A 19,444-nucleotide genomic window follows, 5' to 3' on the forward strand; every position below is an offset into this window, starting at 1 on the left:
AAAATCCAGAGAAGAGATTTAACTGTTTACCAGCACTCTGACATCTTCAGAGGCACAAACTCCTCTAAGTCCCTAAAATTATGATGATGTTGCTTACTAAGCAGCAAGAAAACAAGATAAAGAGATACACTAAATGTATAAACACTTTTCTTCATCTTTCTCCTCCAGGTTTTTCACTATCACCTCAAAAGTATGAGACTATTGACACTTCCTGCAGGTAAAGCTCAGAAGACACAAGATCAAGAAATACAAATAAAATTTGCTCTTTTCCTCATTTATTTTAGACTTAAATTTTTTCTTAGAACTTTCTCCACAAGTTTCCTTCACATTCCAGGAACAGGAGGAAGGGAGGAAACCATCAGTGCCTTGCTAAGGCATCTAAACAACAATAGGGCATGCTGCACAAAATCAAAGTCTGTAGTTGAAGAACACAGTCTTGAAAGCCAATATGCATATCCTGTGGGGATCTCAGTTTATATAGTTCCTTAAATTGGCCAGATGGATCTATGTTGAAATATCTTGGGGAAATACAGATAAAATTCAATGGATAAAGAAAGAAAACTGTGGGACTGAGGAAGAAAAACACCAAGAGAAACAAGAAATAGTGTCTTAGCTTAGAGAGAAGGGCAAAATGTCACCTTTCCTGGAAAAACATGCACATTCCAGCATGTGGAAAAGCCCAGTGACAAAAGAATGCCATCTCCAAAACTTTCTGCATCACACGTTAGAAGGGGGGGAGGGTGAGTCATCATTGGAAGGCAAACTTCACATCCTCAAAAAACCAAACCCAAACTCACTTCTCTCAAGAAATGGCTAAATAAACTAAGAGTTGGTAAAAATCAGCATATTTAGGAATGCCTTCAGGCATTTAAGCTAACATGACCTAATGCCACATTAAGTACAAAACAAGTTCTGTATTTACTCTTAATGGGCTTTCAAAGAGCCTGTAGGCTTTGTATCTGAAAATGAATGTCTTGCCCAAGTGAGGTGTTAAAAAATAATATTCACAGAACATTCACACCCCCGTCATTCCACTGGCGTGCTTCATATGGAGGCACATCAGCTGTTTTTCAGCAACTTTAGACAGATTTTTAATGTCATGCTTTCTCCTTTGTAAATCATTTTCATCTACTCTTAGTCAATAGTCTCAATGTAGGTTAACATAACCTAGAGAAACAGAGATTTTCCTATCAAGTACTGTCAAATTAAAATGCAACTCAGTATTACGATCTTCCAGAGAAGGAAGGGAGGAGAGGAGAGAAGCTAAGCTGCAAGCACCATGAATTCCCTGAGGTCTTTCATCTGAGAGAGGGCATCTTCTTATGAATCCCACCACACAACAGTCCTAGTGTGCTGTTTTCTCCACAACAGTAATTTTTGGGTTCTAGGGATTTATTTTTAGGCTGGCTCATAAACTAGGTAACAGAGATAGGATGGACTAAACATGGAGAAAATGAACTAGCCTGAACTTGACAGACAGGAATGCAAAAAGGAAGTCTCTCCAAAACAACAGACCTGCATCTAGGTTACCTGCCACACATTAATATCCTCCTACAAGACATGATGTTCTCATCTCTGTTCTTCCACAAGCCTCTAAACAGATTGACTATAAAGGAGAAGGGAACGAGGCAAGGAAAAGAAGCATTTGTATCCAACTTGCAGGAACCTAACATAGCCAACTACAGTAACTTGCTATTCTTTCAAGTCACTCTAAAAATAAGTAAATTCTCTCTTTTCAAACAAAACCAATGGCCATTTCCCCCAAATCCGCCACCTCCTTACTGCCCTGTGAGATTAAAATAACTCTCACTGGATTTCTATAAAGTTAGAACTGAAGGGCCCATTATCTGACAACTCCCTGCTCAGTCCTTTGACCTGTCCGAAGCACTTATCACTTCTGCAGCCCTTGATTACGTTGCCCAGTTACTTTAAACGTTAAACACAGTGCTGTGCTTTATGACAAGAGCCAAAAGGTGGCCAGGAGTGGAAACAGGGCAGCAGACAATGACAGACAACTAAACCCACAATATTATGGGGTCTGAGATCACTGGATCCCAAAATAAACATGCTACAAGTATTGTAACACTTGTCACAAGACATATTTCTAACTGTTCTTTTACAACCACCATTTTACTGTTTGATGATACAACAGGTGGAGGGCTTAGCTGTTCCTCCTACTAAGATGTATTCCAGCCTGACAGGTTTTTGTTAAAGTGCACACGGACACACACACACACACACACACAAGCTTCACAGTCATAATGGAGAGCTCTCAAGTTCAGAATCATTCCAGCAGCCTCAAAAACTGTTATTTATTTTCCTCCTCCCCCCAAAATACACAGACTTTTCTCTATAGGCCTTTCACTTACCTCTCCCATAGCCCGTCCTTCCAGAGCAAGCGCTTGAAAATCATGATTCAGTTCATCCATGGAACGCACCTATTTATAGACGGGCAAGAAAAATACATGAGGAAATGCTTGTGTGTGTGGTTTTTTTAATGATAATCATAGTTTATAGCAATTTTTCTGATACAAACTGAGAGCTACATTCCATATTACAGCATATAACGAGGTTATTGAGCTCCAAAAGATGACTTACCTTTAAGACTCCCAGAAGCTACAACGTTTATAGTGTTAGATTTATACACACACAAAAAAGGAAAAACTAGCAATTACTTTTAAGACACACAAAGTCCAATGCAACTGCCTTTGTTAAGTTCACTGCAAAGACTAATATTTCACAGTAAGTTGCATGATTTCAGGTGAGGGAGTCAATGCATAAGCAAGCAAGACAGCATAATTTCCTTTCAGGTGAAAATCAAGTAAAGACTTTTGTATAAAATAGGCAGATTTATATTCAAGTTACATTGATATGAAAAACACAATGGTAGAAACAAAAAACAAATTAAATGAAATAACACCATTTGAAATGGGGGGCAGGAGATGAAGAAAGGAGAGCAAGCAATGCCTTAAGATCAGTTGCCTATTTTAGTTACTGTACCCACAACAATGTCTCAAACTGGAAATCCAGAAGCACAAACTGGGCTGCAAAAGACCTTAAGAAAACCCCTGAGGGGGTATGGCCTTTTTCTCATTCCCGAGAGGTTGCCGGTGTGTGGCATGGCAGCCACGCAGCTCCGTGGCTATGCTGGGGGCCCCAGCTAAGGCAAGGCACGCAAGGGAAAGGCAATAGTGAAGCAGTCCTTCCAGATTCACGCAGGGCAGAGCTCAGGCACTGCAGGAACAAGAGGAGGGCCCTGGGAGTTGACACTGGCCTTGCTCACCTGGAGGACTTGTAGCTATACATTTACTTGGCCAGCTGTGCCATTTTCTGCTTTGGATCATGGTTTGATGAAAATTGATTGAATTAGAACAGGAAAAAAAAAAAGCAGCAACTTAAAACTGTTAGCTAAGTAAGTCAGATATTTTGAAAATGCAAGAAAACACTTCTGATTTCATTCCCAAATCTCATCCAGGCAAGTCCCTACAGATGCAGCCATTGAACACACGTGCAGAAGCAAAGAAAAAAAAAAACAAAACCACCCCCCCCCCCCCCCCCCCCCCAAAAAACCAACTATGGGCTTGAGAAGAAAGCACAGAAGTACAACCACGTGCTAGGATTCAGCCTAAATTATTGGCCTCCTCAGATAACACACCTGTATCAAAGCAGCACTTATTACAACAGCCACAAACACTTATGATGGCACATAGGCAATACTACACACCTCCTACTCAATGTTTACATAATCCCTGCTACCCAACAGATCTGATACACCTTTCTGCTAGAGCAGGGGTAACAGTTTGTAAAACACTTATTTATGAGTAATCCACACACTCTGTTCACTGCAGTCCCTTATGGATTCTTTTTAATGTGCAGTGTTTAGTCATGTCACCACTGAAGACATTGCAGGTGATTTGGACACAGCCTCCTCTAGGCCAAGGGAAGGAACCCAGTAATACCTGATGGGTGATTTATAGGACGAAAAAACCAAAAACTGGTTTAGATGCTAACGCACCATGCTGCCAGTGACCAGTGCTGTAAGCAGTTACACCATGTTCACTGACCTTAACCCTGACTTCTGATACTCATGCCACTATTTCCAGCAGAACGAAGTCAAGACTTTGTTGTGATTACGCTTTATTTCTATTTTAAGAAAAGATTCAATAGACCTCATCCAAGAATATCAGATGTAGGGAAAGCACCACAGATAACCTCCAGAAGTCCCCTCCACTCTGAATTCTTCTACTGTTCTGTGACAATACTACTTTGCAGAAGATCAGTAACATATTGTTAAATTATCTAATACATATTTATGTAATTCACAAATCCTCAATGGCCAGTCACTCAGAATCACAGTTTAAAAATAAAGTATCCTCTTATTACTGTATCTCAGTTGAAAGTTATTTTCAGTTATGCCTCAGTCTTGCCACCTTCTGTGGTGACGCTTATCACATCAAGTGACGAACACACAGAGTGAAAACAGGACTCCACCTTCCAGAAACTACAGTGCCAGGCAAGACCAAGGACTTCCCTTCACTGTCAATTCCATCACTGATCTGCCAGCTAAGGTATCTCAGTTGCCTCGTGTGAGACAGAAGCTAATAAGACCTAATTCTTCTGTGAAGCATTTCAAGTCTAACTCATGGAAAGTGCTGCAACCCCCAGACATGCCAAGCCACAAAAGCTTAACAGCAGCAAATTATTATTTCAATGAGACATCTGAGGAATAGAGAAGCTATACAAAGAGATTCAGTAGGTGATGTTCATTACTCTCACTGCTAAAGCAACATCCCAGCAAAACCACAGATGCAGCCACAATGGCACTGATCCAGGACTTGCAGTGCTGTGGAAAGTGCTAGTGGAGAAACAAAGGCTGCTTAGTGCGTGTCCCCCAACTTCCCCAAAACAAATAAACTCCCAAAGGTGGATGTTGTGCTATGGGAACCTCAAATAAAGCTGCTAGAAAGATATAATCATTACCTTCCTAGCTTAAAGGGTATTAAGAGACATTTGTACTTTGTTTTTGTCATATCCCAGCCCTATCAACTCCCCACTGCCAAGCAGAGCTCCCCTCTCAACTTCAGTTGCACTAACATCCCTGGTGAAAGCCCTGTGCAGAACATGCAGGCAGTTTCTGATCAAGAATCAACTCCTCAGCCCCTTCCCTCACCCATCTTTATGGTACTTCGGCATGTTACATGGTCATCCTTACTGTACCAAACATTTTTAAAAATGCTAGAATTGTGTATTTTATTTGTTCATATTAAATGCAAGAACATTTTCACAGATGTCTTGTTTAAACATTTGTCTTGAGTAGAAAAACGTGTTATCATCTCGTTAAACCAATTACAGCAGCACAAATATGTGAGTTACATCCACGTGTTGAGCCATGCTCCCATGCTGCCCTGAATTCTTGGTGGAGAAGCTAGAGCTGGTGTAACTAAAAACGACATCATCTCCAACAGTCAAAGCCTTCAATGCAAGTTCACGATCCCCCACCAAACACCACAACAATTTAGCAACTCCTGTTTCTCCAAGACCTACAGTCCAGTAAGCACACATAGCTCTCCTCAGTGCTGATCATTTGTCCATTTCTAGTGTGGAGAAGCATGTCTGTCTTCAAACGATGCCATGATAGTTGATTACTACAGAGGTGATACAGAGACCAAGATAAGAAGAGTGGTAAAGGGCAAAAAGGGGGATAAACATGAAAGCAAAGTGCACTCCAGCTTTTTCATACCTGGTTGGTTGAACTGCACAGTTAACAGAGCGCTATTATTTTCACTCCTCGTAAGGGCTGAAGGAACCTGTCCTTTAAACATGTCTTAGGTTGCAAACTGCCATCCTAATCTCCCTGTTAAATGATACACAGTAGAAACAGGCTGTCTCTATCTCCTTCCCAAATACACTTTACCCCAGTCACTATCAAAAGCAGAAAAAATAATATCAGCTTCTCTATCTGCTATCAGAGGTCAGATAATGGAAGAAATTATTCATTACAGATCTTTAAGTCACACCCCTCATCATCTCTCTTTCATCAGTCCTACCAATTATGGTTAAAAATGTTTTCTAAATCAGGTCTTCGTGCAGGCACTGTATACTCAAACTGTATATAATTGCCAATTTTGAGGCCCTTTCAGTCACATAGTTCCTTTATCTCTACTCATCACTGTATCTATTTGTTTATGATACAGGCTAGCTTATTTTTCAGTTTTTAAAGGCTGTACTCAAAAGGTCCTCTTCTCATTTCCCCACTTCTATAGTATTAAATAGCAACACCTCTTCACCTTATTTTCTTACACAGCATGCACAAATATCACAGGTCTCCTTCCTTTTGAAAGATGAACAAATAGCTTCTGAAACAGCAGAACATAAAGCCAAAATCACGACTTCCTACACCTTAGCATTCCAAAAGGCAGGCCATACTCTGAAATGGTAATTAAATTATATAGATGGTCTTCCACCTCATCAGGATCTATTCCTGTTAACTATCACTGACCCATAACAAACACAAACACATAGAGCAGTCACGATGGTGTAAACACTAGAAACAAGGAGGTCCGCAGAGAAAGAACTTCTTCATAGATGAGTGCTAATGTCAATGAGATTTGATTACCATAAAATCTGGTTCACCACTGAACCAGAGTTTTGAAAGAAATCCAGAAGACAACACCAAGAGAACTTGGCTGCACAAGGAATCAATGCCCTGACATCAGGATATGACATGACAACCTGGTTCCTTGGAGGAAGACGTGATCTCGAGAAACGTCAGGAATCACATGAAGAGATGTCAGCTGTAGTCCCAACTGCCTCATAAGTGATCCAACAAAACCTGACTGCTGCTCTTAGCCAGCAGCACCCCTCAGTCACACCCCCATTTCAGCCTTTTCCAGGCAAGCCAACTCTGCAAAGCAAAATGCAAAGTGCACATCCTCGCCAACTACCAAGAACAGACCTCCCTACCTTGTCAAGAGTACTTGTTCTTTCTGATAAGGCAGAAAACCAGCAAGCTTGCTTTTGAAGCCTACTTAACAAAATTAAGGCTCTGTACATCAGCAACACTGGTACTGAATGAGAGTTACAAAACAATTTCATTGCACAAGAACATTCCTCCCCTTCACATTAAATGCTGCGTATGCACTCAGGAATTATGTAAATCTCACCAAAATTAATGAAAATCTCATTCAAGAAGAGTAATTTCCATGCACGCTAATATATGAATGTGTCATTGTAACACACTCCAGCTTATAGCCACTTCACCAACTCATAAATAATTTCCTGGCTGCACGGTGGAAGCGCATACCCCAAAGCAGATTTGCCCAGTGCACTGACTACGAGCCACACTGAGAAACTGGAGTAAACCCACTAGATTGCTTCGCTTCACCAAGGCTTAAGCCAATTCAGTCTCTCAAAAGCCCTCTTAACCAATTTCCACCCTTGCTCCGAAAAACATGCAATAAAGAGAGAGACAGCTGTATTATTCATTGCACATTCACTCTAGGTCAGACCTCCAAATCTTATTTTCAGTCTCCTGAATAAAAACCCTTGGCCTCATACATGCTGAGGCTAGAGAGGCCTTTCCAAGTTTCAATAGCAGATATCCACCGCCTATTTTAGAGGGGACAAGCCAAACCACAGAATGCTTTCTGCTCTCACCTACTGCAGATTGCAACAACGCAAACCAATTTCTCTCTAGGCCAATGGCCACTTTCAAGACTCAACCTCCCAAACAGCAGAAGAGCCTCTCAGCAGCTCTGCATCAAACATACTCACTGTGGATTTTCCAGCCCCTCAAGCAGCACACAGCTAATTTATGTCAGGTAGCCATCTTACACAGGACAATCACACTTTTTTTTTTTTAAATAAGATTAGAGGGCCTCACCATTGCAAAACTCAATGACAGCAGCTCAGAAGCAAATGCTTTCCTGGTCCCAAAGCTACACAGACACTAGGTTCTTGTCTGTATCTGGAACACTTTTGAATTTATATAGCTGTACCAGAAACAGAGAAAGCAATATTCCAGCAGCTAAAGATGTTTTATGTGCTGGTACCATTTAGTACAGGACCTGCTGCTCAGCTACCACACCACAAACCCAGGCAAGACACTTTTCCCTGCCTCTGAACACCCCCTTCGAAACATACTCTGTCACAGATATAGCCAGCATTTGGAAGTTTTGCAACTTTTTTCTTATAGAAGAGCAAAGCAGACTTAGGCAATCATTCCAGGCATCACCAAAGACCCACGGGTCTGAATTGCTCACAAAACAGGTTGAGAACAGAGGGAACAACTTACAGACAAAGACCAGGACCAAACCTCTTCTGTTACACCTCTAACAAGCCATCCCAAAACAGGGTGTGATGTCCCCAGTACTAAAAAGCTGCAAGGCAGCAAAGGATCAGCAGGGGAAACCTGCAAAAGCACCAGTGTGCCCACAGAAAGAAGCAATAAACCCAAGCACCTGATAGGACACACTGAACTGCTGGTACTGAAAACTCCGGTTAATTTTAACCTAGCAAACAACAAGGCCTACAGGGCTAAATGGCACTTGTCAGAAGGAATTCTGCAGTCAGTTAAATTAACAGGAACTGGGGCCCCAAACTGTCCTTATGATTACTAAGCAGGGATTTGAAGGACCTAACAAATTAACGAGAGCAACAGTATATTTACCTTTTGGATTTCCAGTACCATATTTTTTATTCTAGAATAATCCAAGGGTTTTTTTTTCCCCAAACTGATAGCTACCAGCAAAGTAGCTGAATTGTAATTTTAAGTAAATATTAATGTCAATAATCAGTGTTAATACTGCACCTTATATTAAGCAAACATGGTTGCTAATATGACCTTTACATATAAATTCGAAGTGTAATACTGTATCACATTTCATGGTCTGCAGGTATCTCAGGGGATTGTACACTAGCCTTATATATTAAGGAAGCCTCGTTTATGGAGAATTTATATTCACCTAGACAGACGCACAGCAAAACTATCAAAGGCTAAGTTTCACTCTCAATCACAAAGGATTTTTTCTTCCTCCTTATGTAAGTGATGTCTCCCAGTAAGAGAAAGGACAGGCGGAATTAAACAAAGAAGAAAAAGCCAAACATACAGGAGAAAAAACAGGCAAACAAACTAGAAAATCCTTTGGAGAAAAAGAAGCTGAGAAATAACCAACTGATGATCTAAAAATTCTAGCTGATGAAATATTCTAGCTGATGATCTAAAAAAATTTTCTCTAAAAGTGTACCATGAAGCCTGAGGGTTTATGATTTTTATTTTATTTTTTGATGTTGGACAACATTAAACAGATCAAATATCTGCATTTATTAGCGGTAACAGCAATTGAAGAGGACTTAAACTATCTATTTCTATTAAGCCAATTATGTTAAATAGGGTAACCAAAGCAAATGAAGGCTGCTTCTGTAAGCCTCAGTTCTCCAGTTTCTCCATTTCCCCTCTCCCTAACGCTGCTACCCATGTGGCCCCATTTCAAAGACTGCCTTTCTCCTTCCCCTGCACTTTCTTATGCCAGGACCTATCTAGCCCCCAGCTGTCCCCCAATTCCACTTCTGACCAGCAGGCAAAACCCCCAGGACAGCATCTGCTAAAACAGAGGAACTGCAGAGACAGGATTTCATGAAGTTGGAACATGTAAATGGCTGCTTTCAAAATTTCTTTGATCTACAGTAAATTACAGGGTCGACTGCAGCCTTCAGTCCTGCCAGCCAAGCAAACGAACTCCAGTGTATCCCACAGATACTACCATAAGGAATTCTGGACAAATCACCCTAAACTTATCTGCCATCCTGGCAAACAAAAGCATAGGCAAGGGCCAGGCGTTGTGACCACAAATCCACGGGAAGGGGTCATTCTTCAGTCTTTGCCGATGATGCCTGTGCTCCTGGCGAGCCTGGCGGGAGCCCTCCAACAATTTTAGCTCTGCACAAGCTTGATGGGACCACCTTGCTATGAGACCACTTGTTTTCCTTTTCTACTCCTGCAGAGTAATGCGGGAAATCGTGTTACTGTTATACTTGTCAGGATAGATCAAAACGTTACGATTTCTCAGCTCCTAAGATGAATAGCATTTGTTTGTTTCTGTGAGAAGACAAGAGATGAGACATTACAAGTTCTCCCTCTTTGCACAGGTACATTATGGGCGCTTACCTAGAGCACCTCAAAAGTGTGATTATTACTTGGATATTTATTTATTTTGAACTCAAGTGCACTCTGCAACCGTGAAAAGGCAAGTGTCTGTAAAGTTTCCATCCATTAGGCCTCCACATTTTAAGTCTTGCTCAATTTGTAATAGAAAAAAAAAGAAAAAAACAGCAAAACAAAACAACCCCAAACCTCTTTATTTTCTAGTAAAACATTCCTCAAAAAAAGGTTGACATTACTACAAGAACACCGGGATTGAGGCAGCAAGAACAATATCAAAAACATTCAGGCTGCTGCCTGAATAAAACATCCTTAGAATGGAGAAGAGGAAAGAAAAAAAAAATATAGCTGGTTGAATAGCCTAAATACTTGTAGCACTTGATTTATATACTCACAAGTTGTTAAAGCCTTTTAAATTAACCAAAGGTTTACAAATTTCCGATGGAAACAAATGCCTCCTACTCAGCTGTGGGAGACTGCCTGCGTTTGTCTTGTTTGAACAGCTCACATAGCACGTTATTTAAATAATATCTACCCTGCATGCATACACACACACATATAGTATCTAGGAGAGGAAAAAAAAAGTATTTACCAGCTGACAACAAGAAAAGCACCGCACACTGTCAACAACAGGCTTGCCACTAACAACTAGATCCAGGGTTAAAATATGTTGTTCCATCAACTGATTACAGCACTATTTTTAGTCCTCTCCTATAACAATAGTCGGTAAAGAAAGAATGTGAAGTCACAAGTATTAGACAGGATTAGGTGGTTTAACTACTATTTTTGTAGTAAAGGATTCATCATTAGAATTGCTACTACCATTAGCATTCAAAGCAAAAAGCTATTGAAATTGCAGATTGGCTAATGCTTTACATGGCATTTAGCCAAGATGATTAATGATTCAGGGTACAGAAATAAATGCAAGAAAGGCAGCCTTTCAGAGTGGCTCGGCTTAGTTAGCTAATTATGTTTTTCCTCAGATATTGTTCACCAAGGGAAGTGCTTCATTAACGTGGAATTTAGGTTACCCTGCGATGTCTCAGGCACATATCTTTGGGGTGCAAGCTTCCAAAATATTGGATTACAGAAGAAGCAACCTTAATTTTGCCCTGCTGGAGCTGGCAGTACCTTGGGAAAACAGTCTTCTGCTTCCCAGGTGCATGTCTGGATCAATGTTTTTGCGCAAGCACTCAGGGCTACACTAAGATCTGGCTCATTTGACCCCTGGGAGGGCTTTTCGTTTCACTCCTACCCCTACTCTGACCTTCTAAGGTTTAAATTCAGAGGGAAAAAGGTGTAAAGAAGGGACACAGCAATGTCTCATGCCAGTGCGAAGCTCAGCATTTGTCAGAAACAGATGCAAGCAGCCCCATGCCACAGCGCCTGTTGGCAGCAGGACGAAGGGCTCACTTGAGGGTTTAACAACAGTGGAGTTTCACCCCAGCACAGAATCAAGGTCTGAAGCACAGCTTCAGTACAAGGTAAGTAACACGGCCAGATGCTCCCAATAAAAACAACTGCCCTAGAACAAAAGTTACCCTTAGCAAAGGAAGAGGAGTAACATGATATCTGAGAGCAGATCGCTTGACAGGAGGGAATGCAGCATCACATGACATCCGCACACAAAGGCAAGTTTGTTCATTGCAGACCCACAAGATCATCATATAGAGAAGACAGCTTTAAAATTGTCTCAGCATACACCTATAAGCAAGTTTTCAGACACAGGCAACACTCGATTCAATGCTCTGGAACAGCCCTTTGTTAAGGAGATTTTCGATCAGCAGTGAAAATTAACCGTGCCAGTTTGCAAGGAAGAAGCTACTGTGGATGGATTATATGGCTTGTATCTTCTGTAAAGTTTCACTCATTTACAAAAATGCTATGAGTATCACAACCTGTTCTGCAGAAGCACAGATAGGTCACACCAGATCAGCAAACCACGAAAAAGCTGATAAGGGGAAAGCAAAGTTGGAGAGAGGGGAGGAAGAAAACAAGCAGAAGCTATGCTCTAATAAAGCTCTATTCAAAACACCCTTGGGCCCAATATATTAACTGAAATACTTGAAGTCTTCTTGAAGCACTGAAATTCACAAATTCAATAGTATGAAAATACCTCTGCTCTTCCTGAGCAAGCACCACAGCAAAGAAGCAGACTACAAAGATGATATACCACAGAGAAATCTGAAAGCCAGCACATCAGGTCACTTGTGCAATCCCAACTAGAGCCAGATATCTTGCAACTGCCTGTCAAGGACAGCAAAACGTACAGATTCAGAGGAAGCAGAGTCTTAAACTGACTTTCTGAAGATTTCAGGGTGTTTTCTGTCCCCTATACAAGAGAAGGATTTTCCAATAACCAACCTTAAATATCCAATTTAGCCAATCTACTCATGAATGTATCTCAGGAGGAATTTTCAAAGGACAATGTAAAGCAGAAAACTAAATGAAATGTTCTGATCCTCCTCCCCCCAGAAATACCCCTTTACTATTGGGAAATCTCTGCAAAACAAAGCAGCCAAACTAGACATTTCATTTCAGCAATGCATTATGTTCTAAGTTATCTGGGTATCAAGTTAGCACAGCCATTTCAGTGTCAACTTAGGAAAAGCCCTAACCACTTCACTGTCATACAAGGAAGTACCCATGAAAATTCAACAGATTTAATAAAACACCTATCAGAAAACGTTCTTCAAGAACAGAGTCACGTGTTCTATCATGTGGTGTACGCGATTAAGAACTTGCTCCATGCCTTCAACTCTAGCCCAGACAACAAGCCACATTATTTGGACCACTGCAGCCCTCATATACTAGGTGCTTTCCCTAGGCAGATCAGGAAATCTCTGTCCTGAAGAGTTAACCATCACTCAAAACAGGCTTTCACTTTGGAAGAACAAACGCTAGGGCTTCTGCTTCCTTAGCTGCCAGGATCTTTTTAGAGGACCTTGCCACAACTTCAAGACAAACTCTGGTCATGGTGCCTGCCAACAGGCACCAAGCATTGTCAAACAACGTCAAATCCAGACACTTTCACAGCAGCAAACAGCACAGTTTGAGTAGCAGCGCTCTAGAAGAGCAGCTACCAGGAGAATTACCTTCTGTCTCCACTTGAATGCAAGTTCCCAGTTAAGAAGTTGCACACCCACGTTGCCAAAAGGCAAAACTGAGCACAAAACGCAGTCCCAGCCCAGTTGCTCACTATTCTTCACCAACTATGTGAAAAATTCCCCACATTCAACAAGACAATCCCTGCAGAGTTCTATTGTCTCAAATTATTAATTAAACATGCTCTCAAAGAAAGTAAATCCCTAAAATCATTTGCTTCTACTAAGCAACTCCCACATTACCCTAACTGCAACTCAGACAGTCTAAGTATATCCATTCACTGTAATTCAGAAAGGACCACCACGAGAGAAACTCTCTCTTCACTCTAGTTCAAGAACATACACGCATTCACAAGCCACAGGAGACCCCATCCAAGAAAACCCAGCCAATTTTCCTAAAAACCTGCTCAGTGTTGATAACTTCTCCCAGCTGAATCTCTCGACCATCTTTTCATTCCTCACAGGAGTAGTAGATGGCTGTTTGGATTTGTAATGAGATACGCAACCTTTCATAATCAAGACAAATCCAACCTAGGCCATTACTCATCAGGAGTCATCTTGCACCTCTTCACTCACCTATGTGAAGTTCTGATCTCTACCCATTTTTATGCAGAATAAAGAGCATACAAACACCGTAGTGCTACTAGCACAACTGTCTGCCCAAAGAGCCTGAGTAAGTGAATGACAGCCTTAACCTCTTCCAGTCTGAATCTTAGAATTACTGGTGGACATCGACACTCAGCTTCCATCTTGCTGCTTTTTGTGGATAAAAAGAGAAGACTACGTTTTGCAGTCAAGACCTGGCTGATGAAAGTGTCTTCCATGTAAAGTTTTGTGATTAAGTATCTGTAGCTGCAGACAGCTAGAATTTTGCTTAGGAGTTCAGAGATTCCAACCATTACTACAGTGTCTGCAAGAACAAAGAGGAATTTATAATATATGCCATTTGTGTGGATGACATATCGTTGATACCCAAATATGCAAAGTGACAGTAGCATCTTTAATTGCTTAATTTTATATAAAAACTCAGTTATTCTCCTGCCTTCTGGAGAAGGGAAAAATGCAAAGGAAGGAGAAAGTTTCTAGGTAAAATATAAAAAGAACCAACATTTTCTTTCTGTTCTCAACAAGAGAACCCCATCTACTTCCTTGGGAGCAACGAAACTTTGTCTAAGTCATCCCTAGTAAAGCCACTTACAGCTCAATTCTCAGAGCTGCTAGTCAAAGTATGAACAAATGACAAGGAGGAACAGCCAGCACAATAAAAAATGAAAAGCAAGGATCCCGTAAATAAGTCCTGACTCACAACACTCATAGCTATTTAATAACACATGACGAAATGCTATCATTTGGTAAAAATCACTGGAGTATTATCACCAACAGACAGAGATAGATGTCTGTCTGCATACGTAACAAAGAAGAAACTGGGATTCAACAATTAAAAAAAACCTCTACCTTTAATTACGACCTCCCAAGCTCTAGGCAGGCATTAACCTATATTACCCTATAATTATTTTTTCTGACTTTCCATTATCTTTTATCTACTGAGTTTCCTAACCAGTCTTCAAGGCAGCAAGGCAAGGGCCCTCACTGCATTATCTTTGAAAGTCTAAAATCAAAAGTACAGTAACATAAGTGTATCCATAGGAAATTGAGACTCAGCAGACATCCATAATGATTCCCCACCTCTCTGCATGTCCCAGCACTTCCTTCCACTTCTATTCTTGCAGGATAAATTCAATTTTACCCCAGCTAAGCTCAAACTGAATTAAATTATTTTGCATGCATAAGACTAGTTCTTGCTCCAAGGAATTTAGAATTTAAGAAGCAGATGCAGAGGTGGCCAAAAAGTCAAAAGGAATGGCAGTATTAGGATTACATATATCCTGCATTCTGCTTCCCATGAGTAAAACCCCCAAGGCAAACAGAGAACCGTGGAAAAACAGGCACTCAAGAAAGGCTGAAGCTATAAACACACAGATAAAACTGCCCAGCAATCACTGGAATATATGGTATCAAATAAGACACATGAGAAAAGGGTTACTGCCCCATCTCAGAGCTGACTTCGAAGAAATTAAACACAAAGATTGGTTTAAGGATGCATACTGAGTGCAACACATCAGGACTATGTGACACATACATTACAGCCAATGCAAAAACCACCAGGAAGTAGAACAGATAAGGTCCCAATGTTAATTGTATTATAGTGGGTATTTCTCAAGCTTCAGATCACAGAACACATGGGGGAAAACGATGAAAGCATCACACAGAACCTTGTGAGCTTAAGCCTGCAGGCATATTTTGTCCATACAGCCTTCTCAGTAGTTTTCTGCCTCCAAAGAATACATGTGTTATTTTTTTAAAAGTTCATTTAAACTATTGTAAGCTAACGAGGTTTTTGTCTTCATTAGTGGTACATTCATTAATATCATTTCATTCAAGAAGTTACTGAAGAAAAATCAAGCTGAGGAAGAGCAACACATCTACTGACATGAGGGCAAGTCTCAATAACAGGTAGGATTCTTCTGTTCGAGTGAAAGTTTAAGTCTTCTGGTTATTAAAGAATGCAGTACAGAAAGTTCAAATACGAGCACAATTTTTAATGACCACAAGGTTTGGGTGTCCTGTCCCCGTCCCCCCATCTCCAGTGAGTTTTGTTGTCTTTGTTTTTACGGATTTTCAGAGAAAGAGTGATGAAAGTGTGAGCTGGAGGAAAAGAGGATTGAGAATTTCATGAAGTTCATTTTAATTCATTAAGTCATCTTTCCACAAAATGTCCAAACAAAAGCAGTCCCTGCCCAAACACCTCCACACCAGACTGCATGATAGTTTTTATTTGAAAAACTTAAAAGTTGCAGCCTTTCAGTAAGAAATTTTTTCTTACTGTTTCTTACACAACTTATAAGCACATTAAGATCTCTTCCATCAAGGTCTCTTGAAACAAGTTTTACATTTCATGACTGAAAACTTGGATACTTAACAGAAAAATTACATCTCATTTCAATGCAGTTATTTCCTTTAAAGTTAACTGAATAGTTAATAGTTAACTAAATACCATGTTTCCACATAAGGGAATAACTACAATATTCTTCTGGCTGCTTAGTTCATATTGCAGTATTTTATGCCATTTTTCTTCCAGAACAAATTGACAGGACACTTGGGTTTACTTCTTTGGTGATGTACACACTGACTTCAGTGATGTTGCAAAATTCACTGCAATGTTTGCTTTTAAATGGTCCTGATGGCAACACATCCCCTGGGGAAGCACAGCAGAGGAACAAGGGCTTGTTCGCTTTTATTTGAAAAACTAGAGGCAAGAGATATTCATAAAGGTTGCAAAAGCTTTGTGTCTGCTGCTCTGACAGTATTTGTGGGAATCATTCATTTTTAAAATGTGCTTACACTTAAGTTCTGCTCCTTTAGAAGAGGAAGCACATCTCCTCCTTTGACGAGTTACTTAGAGGTCACAGCCAGAAAGCTAGAGTGAGTCATACACCCATTTAACTCACAGCACATCTGACAATGCAACTACTGAAAAGACTTCTAGTAAACACTACTACAGAGACACATTTTGGCCCACTACCCTTTTAGAAATGTTATGTCGATGTAAGAAGTTAGCTGTGTTTCTGAAAGCACTGTTCCATGACATTCTTAAGGCTGTTCTCTTCTCAGTTCAGCTAAGCACATTAATAGCACCTTCCCCTCCCAATTATAACCAGAAAAACCCAAACCCAAAACCCCAAAACAAACAAGCAAAGAAACCCAGGAAAACACATTACCAGCAACTTCCAGAACTGTGTTTTTCAATATTGGGAATGGTAAAAGCCCAACCTACATGCATTGGCAGTTTTGTAATACCATTACATAAGAATTATTTAACTACAGCAACAGATTTGAAAAGCAGCAGCACTCACTGCTATGGTGGTTCACACATCCGAAAAAAAAAATCAATAAAGGGAATAATAAACTTTGCAAACATGCATTTGACTGTCACAGAGAGTGGATTGCGATTTCAACACCCTCAAGAGCAGAAACGTGTCAGCTTATAGCTACCAAGGCACAGCAATCCTGAAAAGAGAAAACAAAAAGTACAACTGTTGCCATTATCCAACCACACAGTAACCAGCTTAAGCTTTAAAAAGTGTCATTAAAAGCATCTATCATAAGCCCGATGCGTTCAGGTGTTGAGTTTGGAAACATTGAACTTTTTTTTTTTTTACCTGATGTTCTGCATGAATGTTATCCCCAGTAGGCCAGCGATGTTTGCTGTTATTATAGCCGCCTCCACCACTTCCTCCTCCCCCAAGCTGCTCACCATGCTGCCTCTGGAAGAAGTAATCCACCATAGCGTCGTCCTGGGAGCGGCCTGCAACTCCTATGGATCCAGGAACAGGACTGGAGTGTGTCCCTGCTGCAAGCGCCTGATTTGCAGCTGGCTGTTGCTGAGCCTGGGACCCTGTTCCAGATGTCAATACAACAGGCATGTTGGGATTAGCTGTATCTTGAGCGTGCTGTTTCAGGTGGGGGCTGAACGAGTCCTGCCAGAGTACTGCTTTTCTCTTCAAAACACACGCAACGCTCATTCCACCAACACCTACAGGGGGGTGAGGGGAAGGGGGGAGAGACGGCGAGAAAGAGAGAAGGAAAACATGAAATCCTCACAGCTTCAGCTTTACGTGTTAAATAACACACCCAGCTTGACACTGGCAGGGAGACATCATGATGCCAAATCTGATGCCTTTTAACACAGTTATTTGCTCCATTAACCTAGCAACTAAAATATCACATAAAAATGCACGCTAGCCAAAAATCCCACATATTGTGCTGCAAAGTGTTATCAGTATACGCATGATTCATGTAAGGTGCCCATTACACTGAAATCAGAATGCCAATTTATGCGATGGACAAAATACCAACTGGAGTGCTGCCACAGAAAATTGCTAGAAAAAAGCCCCCGAAAAACCCGGTGGAACGCAAATTACACCATCAGTGCCTGCCGTGCTGTTTACACCTGACAAATTGCGAGGCAGATCTTCAATCAATACACAAGTCCCACTGTATCACGATGTGTTCACTCAGTCATGCAAAACATCAAGGCAACAGGTTTGGGTTTTTTTTCAAATGCAAACTTAAAATACTGGGTTTCTGCTTATACAGTTAATTAAGTCCCAAACACAATATGCACTCTTCCTGCAAACTCAGAAGCTGGCTTCGGTCATGAGATGGTAAAACGCACTGGCACGTTTTGTACGAGATTCCCTGGAGAAAAGAGCAGCTAACCTCTCGGTGCCTGGGATCTCGGCAGAACCTTCCAGAGCCAGAGCAGCCAGCAGTGCTGGTCCCGCTGTCGATGGCACCAGGGGAAAGCTGGACAAGTCGTGGAAACCATCCAACACTGAAAATGCCCCAAATGCTTTGCACACACCCAAAATCATCTGCGTGCAGGACAACTGGCAGACTAGGCTGACAGCAACTCAATAATTTACTATCCCCCCAAATATTTTGATAGCAGCACAAAAACACACAAGTTTGTTTGTTATTTTAAGACAACATTATCAGCTGATCCCGAGAGCAATAAAGACATTACACATGTGAATAGAAAAGTGTTTTCCCCCATTATGTAATCTCAGCCAATGCAGAGCACACACACAAATTGAATTTGTTTTCAAAGGCATGGTATAGTCAGAATTATTATTTTTTAGAAAGATTGCTAGTTTATGACTTCAGTTACCTAAATGCAACCCCACAAATACCACAGAGAGTTACAAGGATGAAACTGGGGGGCGAGGGGGGGGCAGCCCTTATGTATTCCCACCACAGCTGCATACCAGCACGAGAATGCTTTTACTCTTGTACCTTGGTGGCTGTAAACCTTGGCCCTGATCCTGACAGCAGCTCCAACAACCTGAAAGGCGGCTGTGTTTCCTCTATGCTCATCATAGTAGTTTTGAACTACAGTCAACTACTACAAGCAACTTCCAAGAACAATTTTCTAACAGTGGAGAGAGAAACTTGACACAAAAAAAATCCAAATCCTATCTTTCATCAAACTTAGTCAAGTTTGTCCCACTAATTGAGAACAGTGTTAACATTCAGAAGAAAATTACTATAAGAACTGCAGAGAGATTTTTTTTAACTGCACCTACAACATGTATTTGTTGACACACACACACAGCCTCCA

At 40.9% G+C, this 19,444-nt stretch overlaps 1 protein-coding gene across 4 annotated transcripts in view; it reads right to left on the reverse strand.

Moving 5' to 3' along the window:
• PUM1 (pumilio RNA-binding family member 1) overlaps nt 1-18,791 on the reverse strand; it is a 75,489-nt gene extending 56,698 nt beyond the window's left edge. For 2 of the 4 annotated variants that reach the window (XM_010576239.1, XM_010576240.1), the window contains exons 1-3: nt 18,544-18,791; nt 17,484-17,857; nt 2,370-2,438 (exon numbers count right to left, since the gene is read on the reverse strand). In XM_010576239.1, coding sequence (XP_010574541.1) covers nt 2,370-2,438; nt 17,484-17,857; nt 18,544-18,652 — 552 coding nt within the window. In that variant the 5' untranslated portion in view covers nt 18,653-18,791. Of the gene's footprint in view, nt 1-2,369; nt 2,439-17,483; nt 17,858-18,543 lie in introns of those variants that run through there. The other 2 variants (XM_010576242.1, XM_010576243.1) reach the window with 2 other exon arrangements.
• Nucleotides 18,792-19,444: the final 653 nt, after the last annotated feature.

Source organism: Haliaeetus leucocephalus, unplaced genomic scaffold (genome assembly GCF_000737465.1).
Source record: "Haliaeetus leucocephalus isolate CR32 unplaced genomic scaffold, Haliaeetus_leucocephalus-4.0 Scaffold517, whole genome shotgun sequence".
Lineage (NCBI taxonomy): Eukaryota > Metazoa > Chordata > Aves > Accipitriformes > Accipitridae > Haliaeetus > Haliaeetus leucocephalus.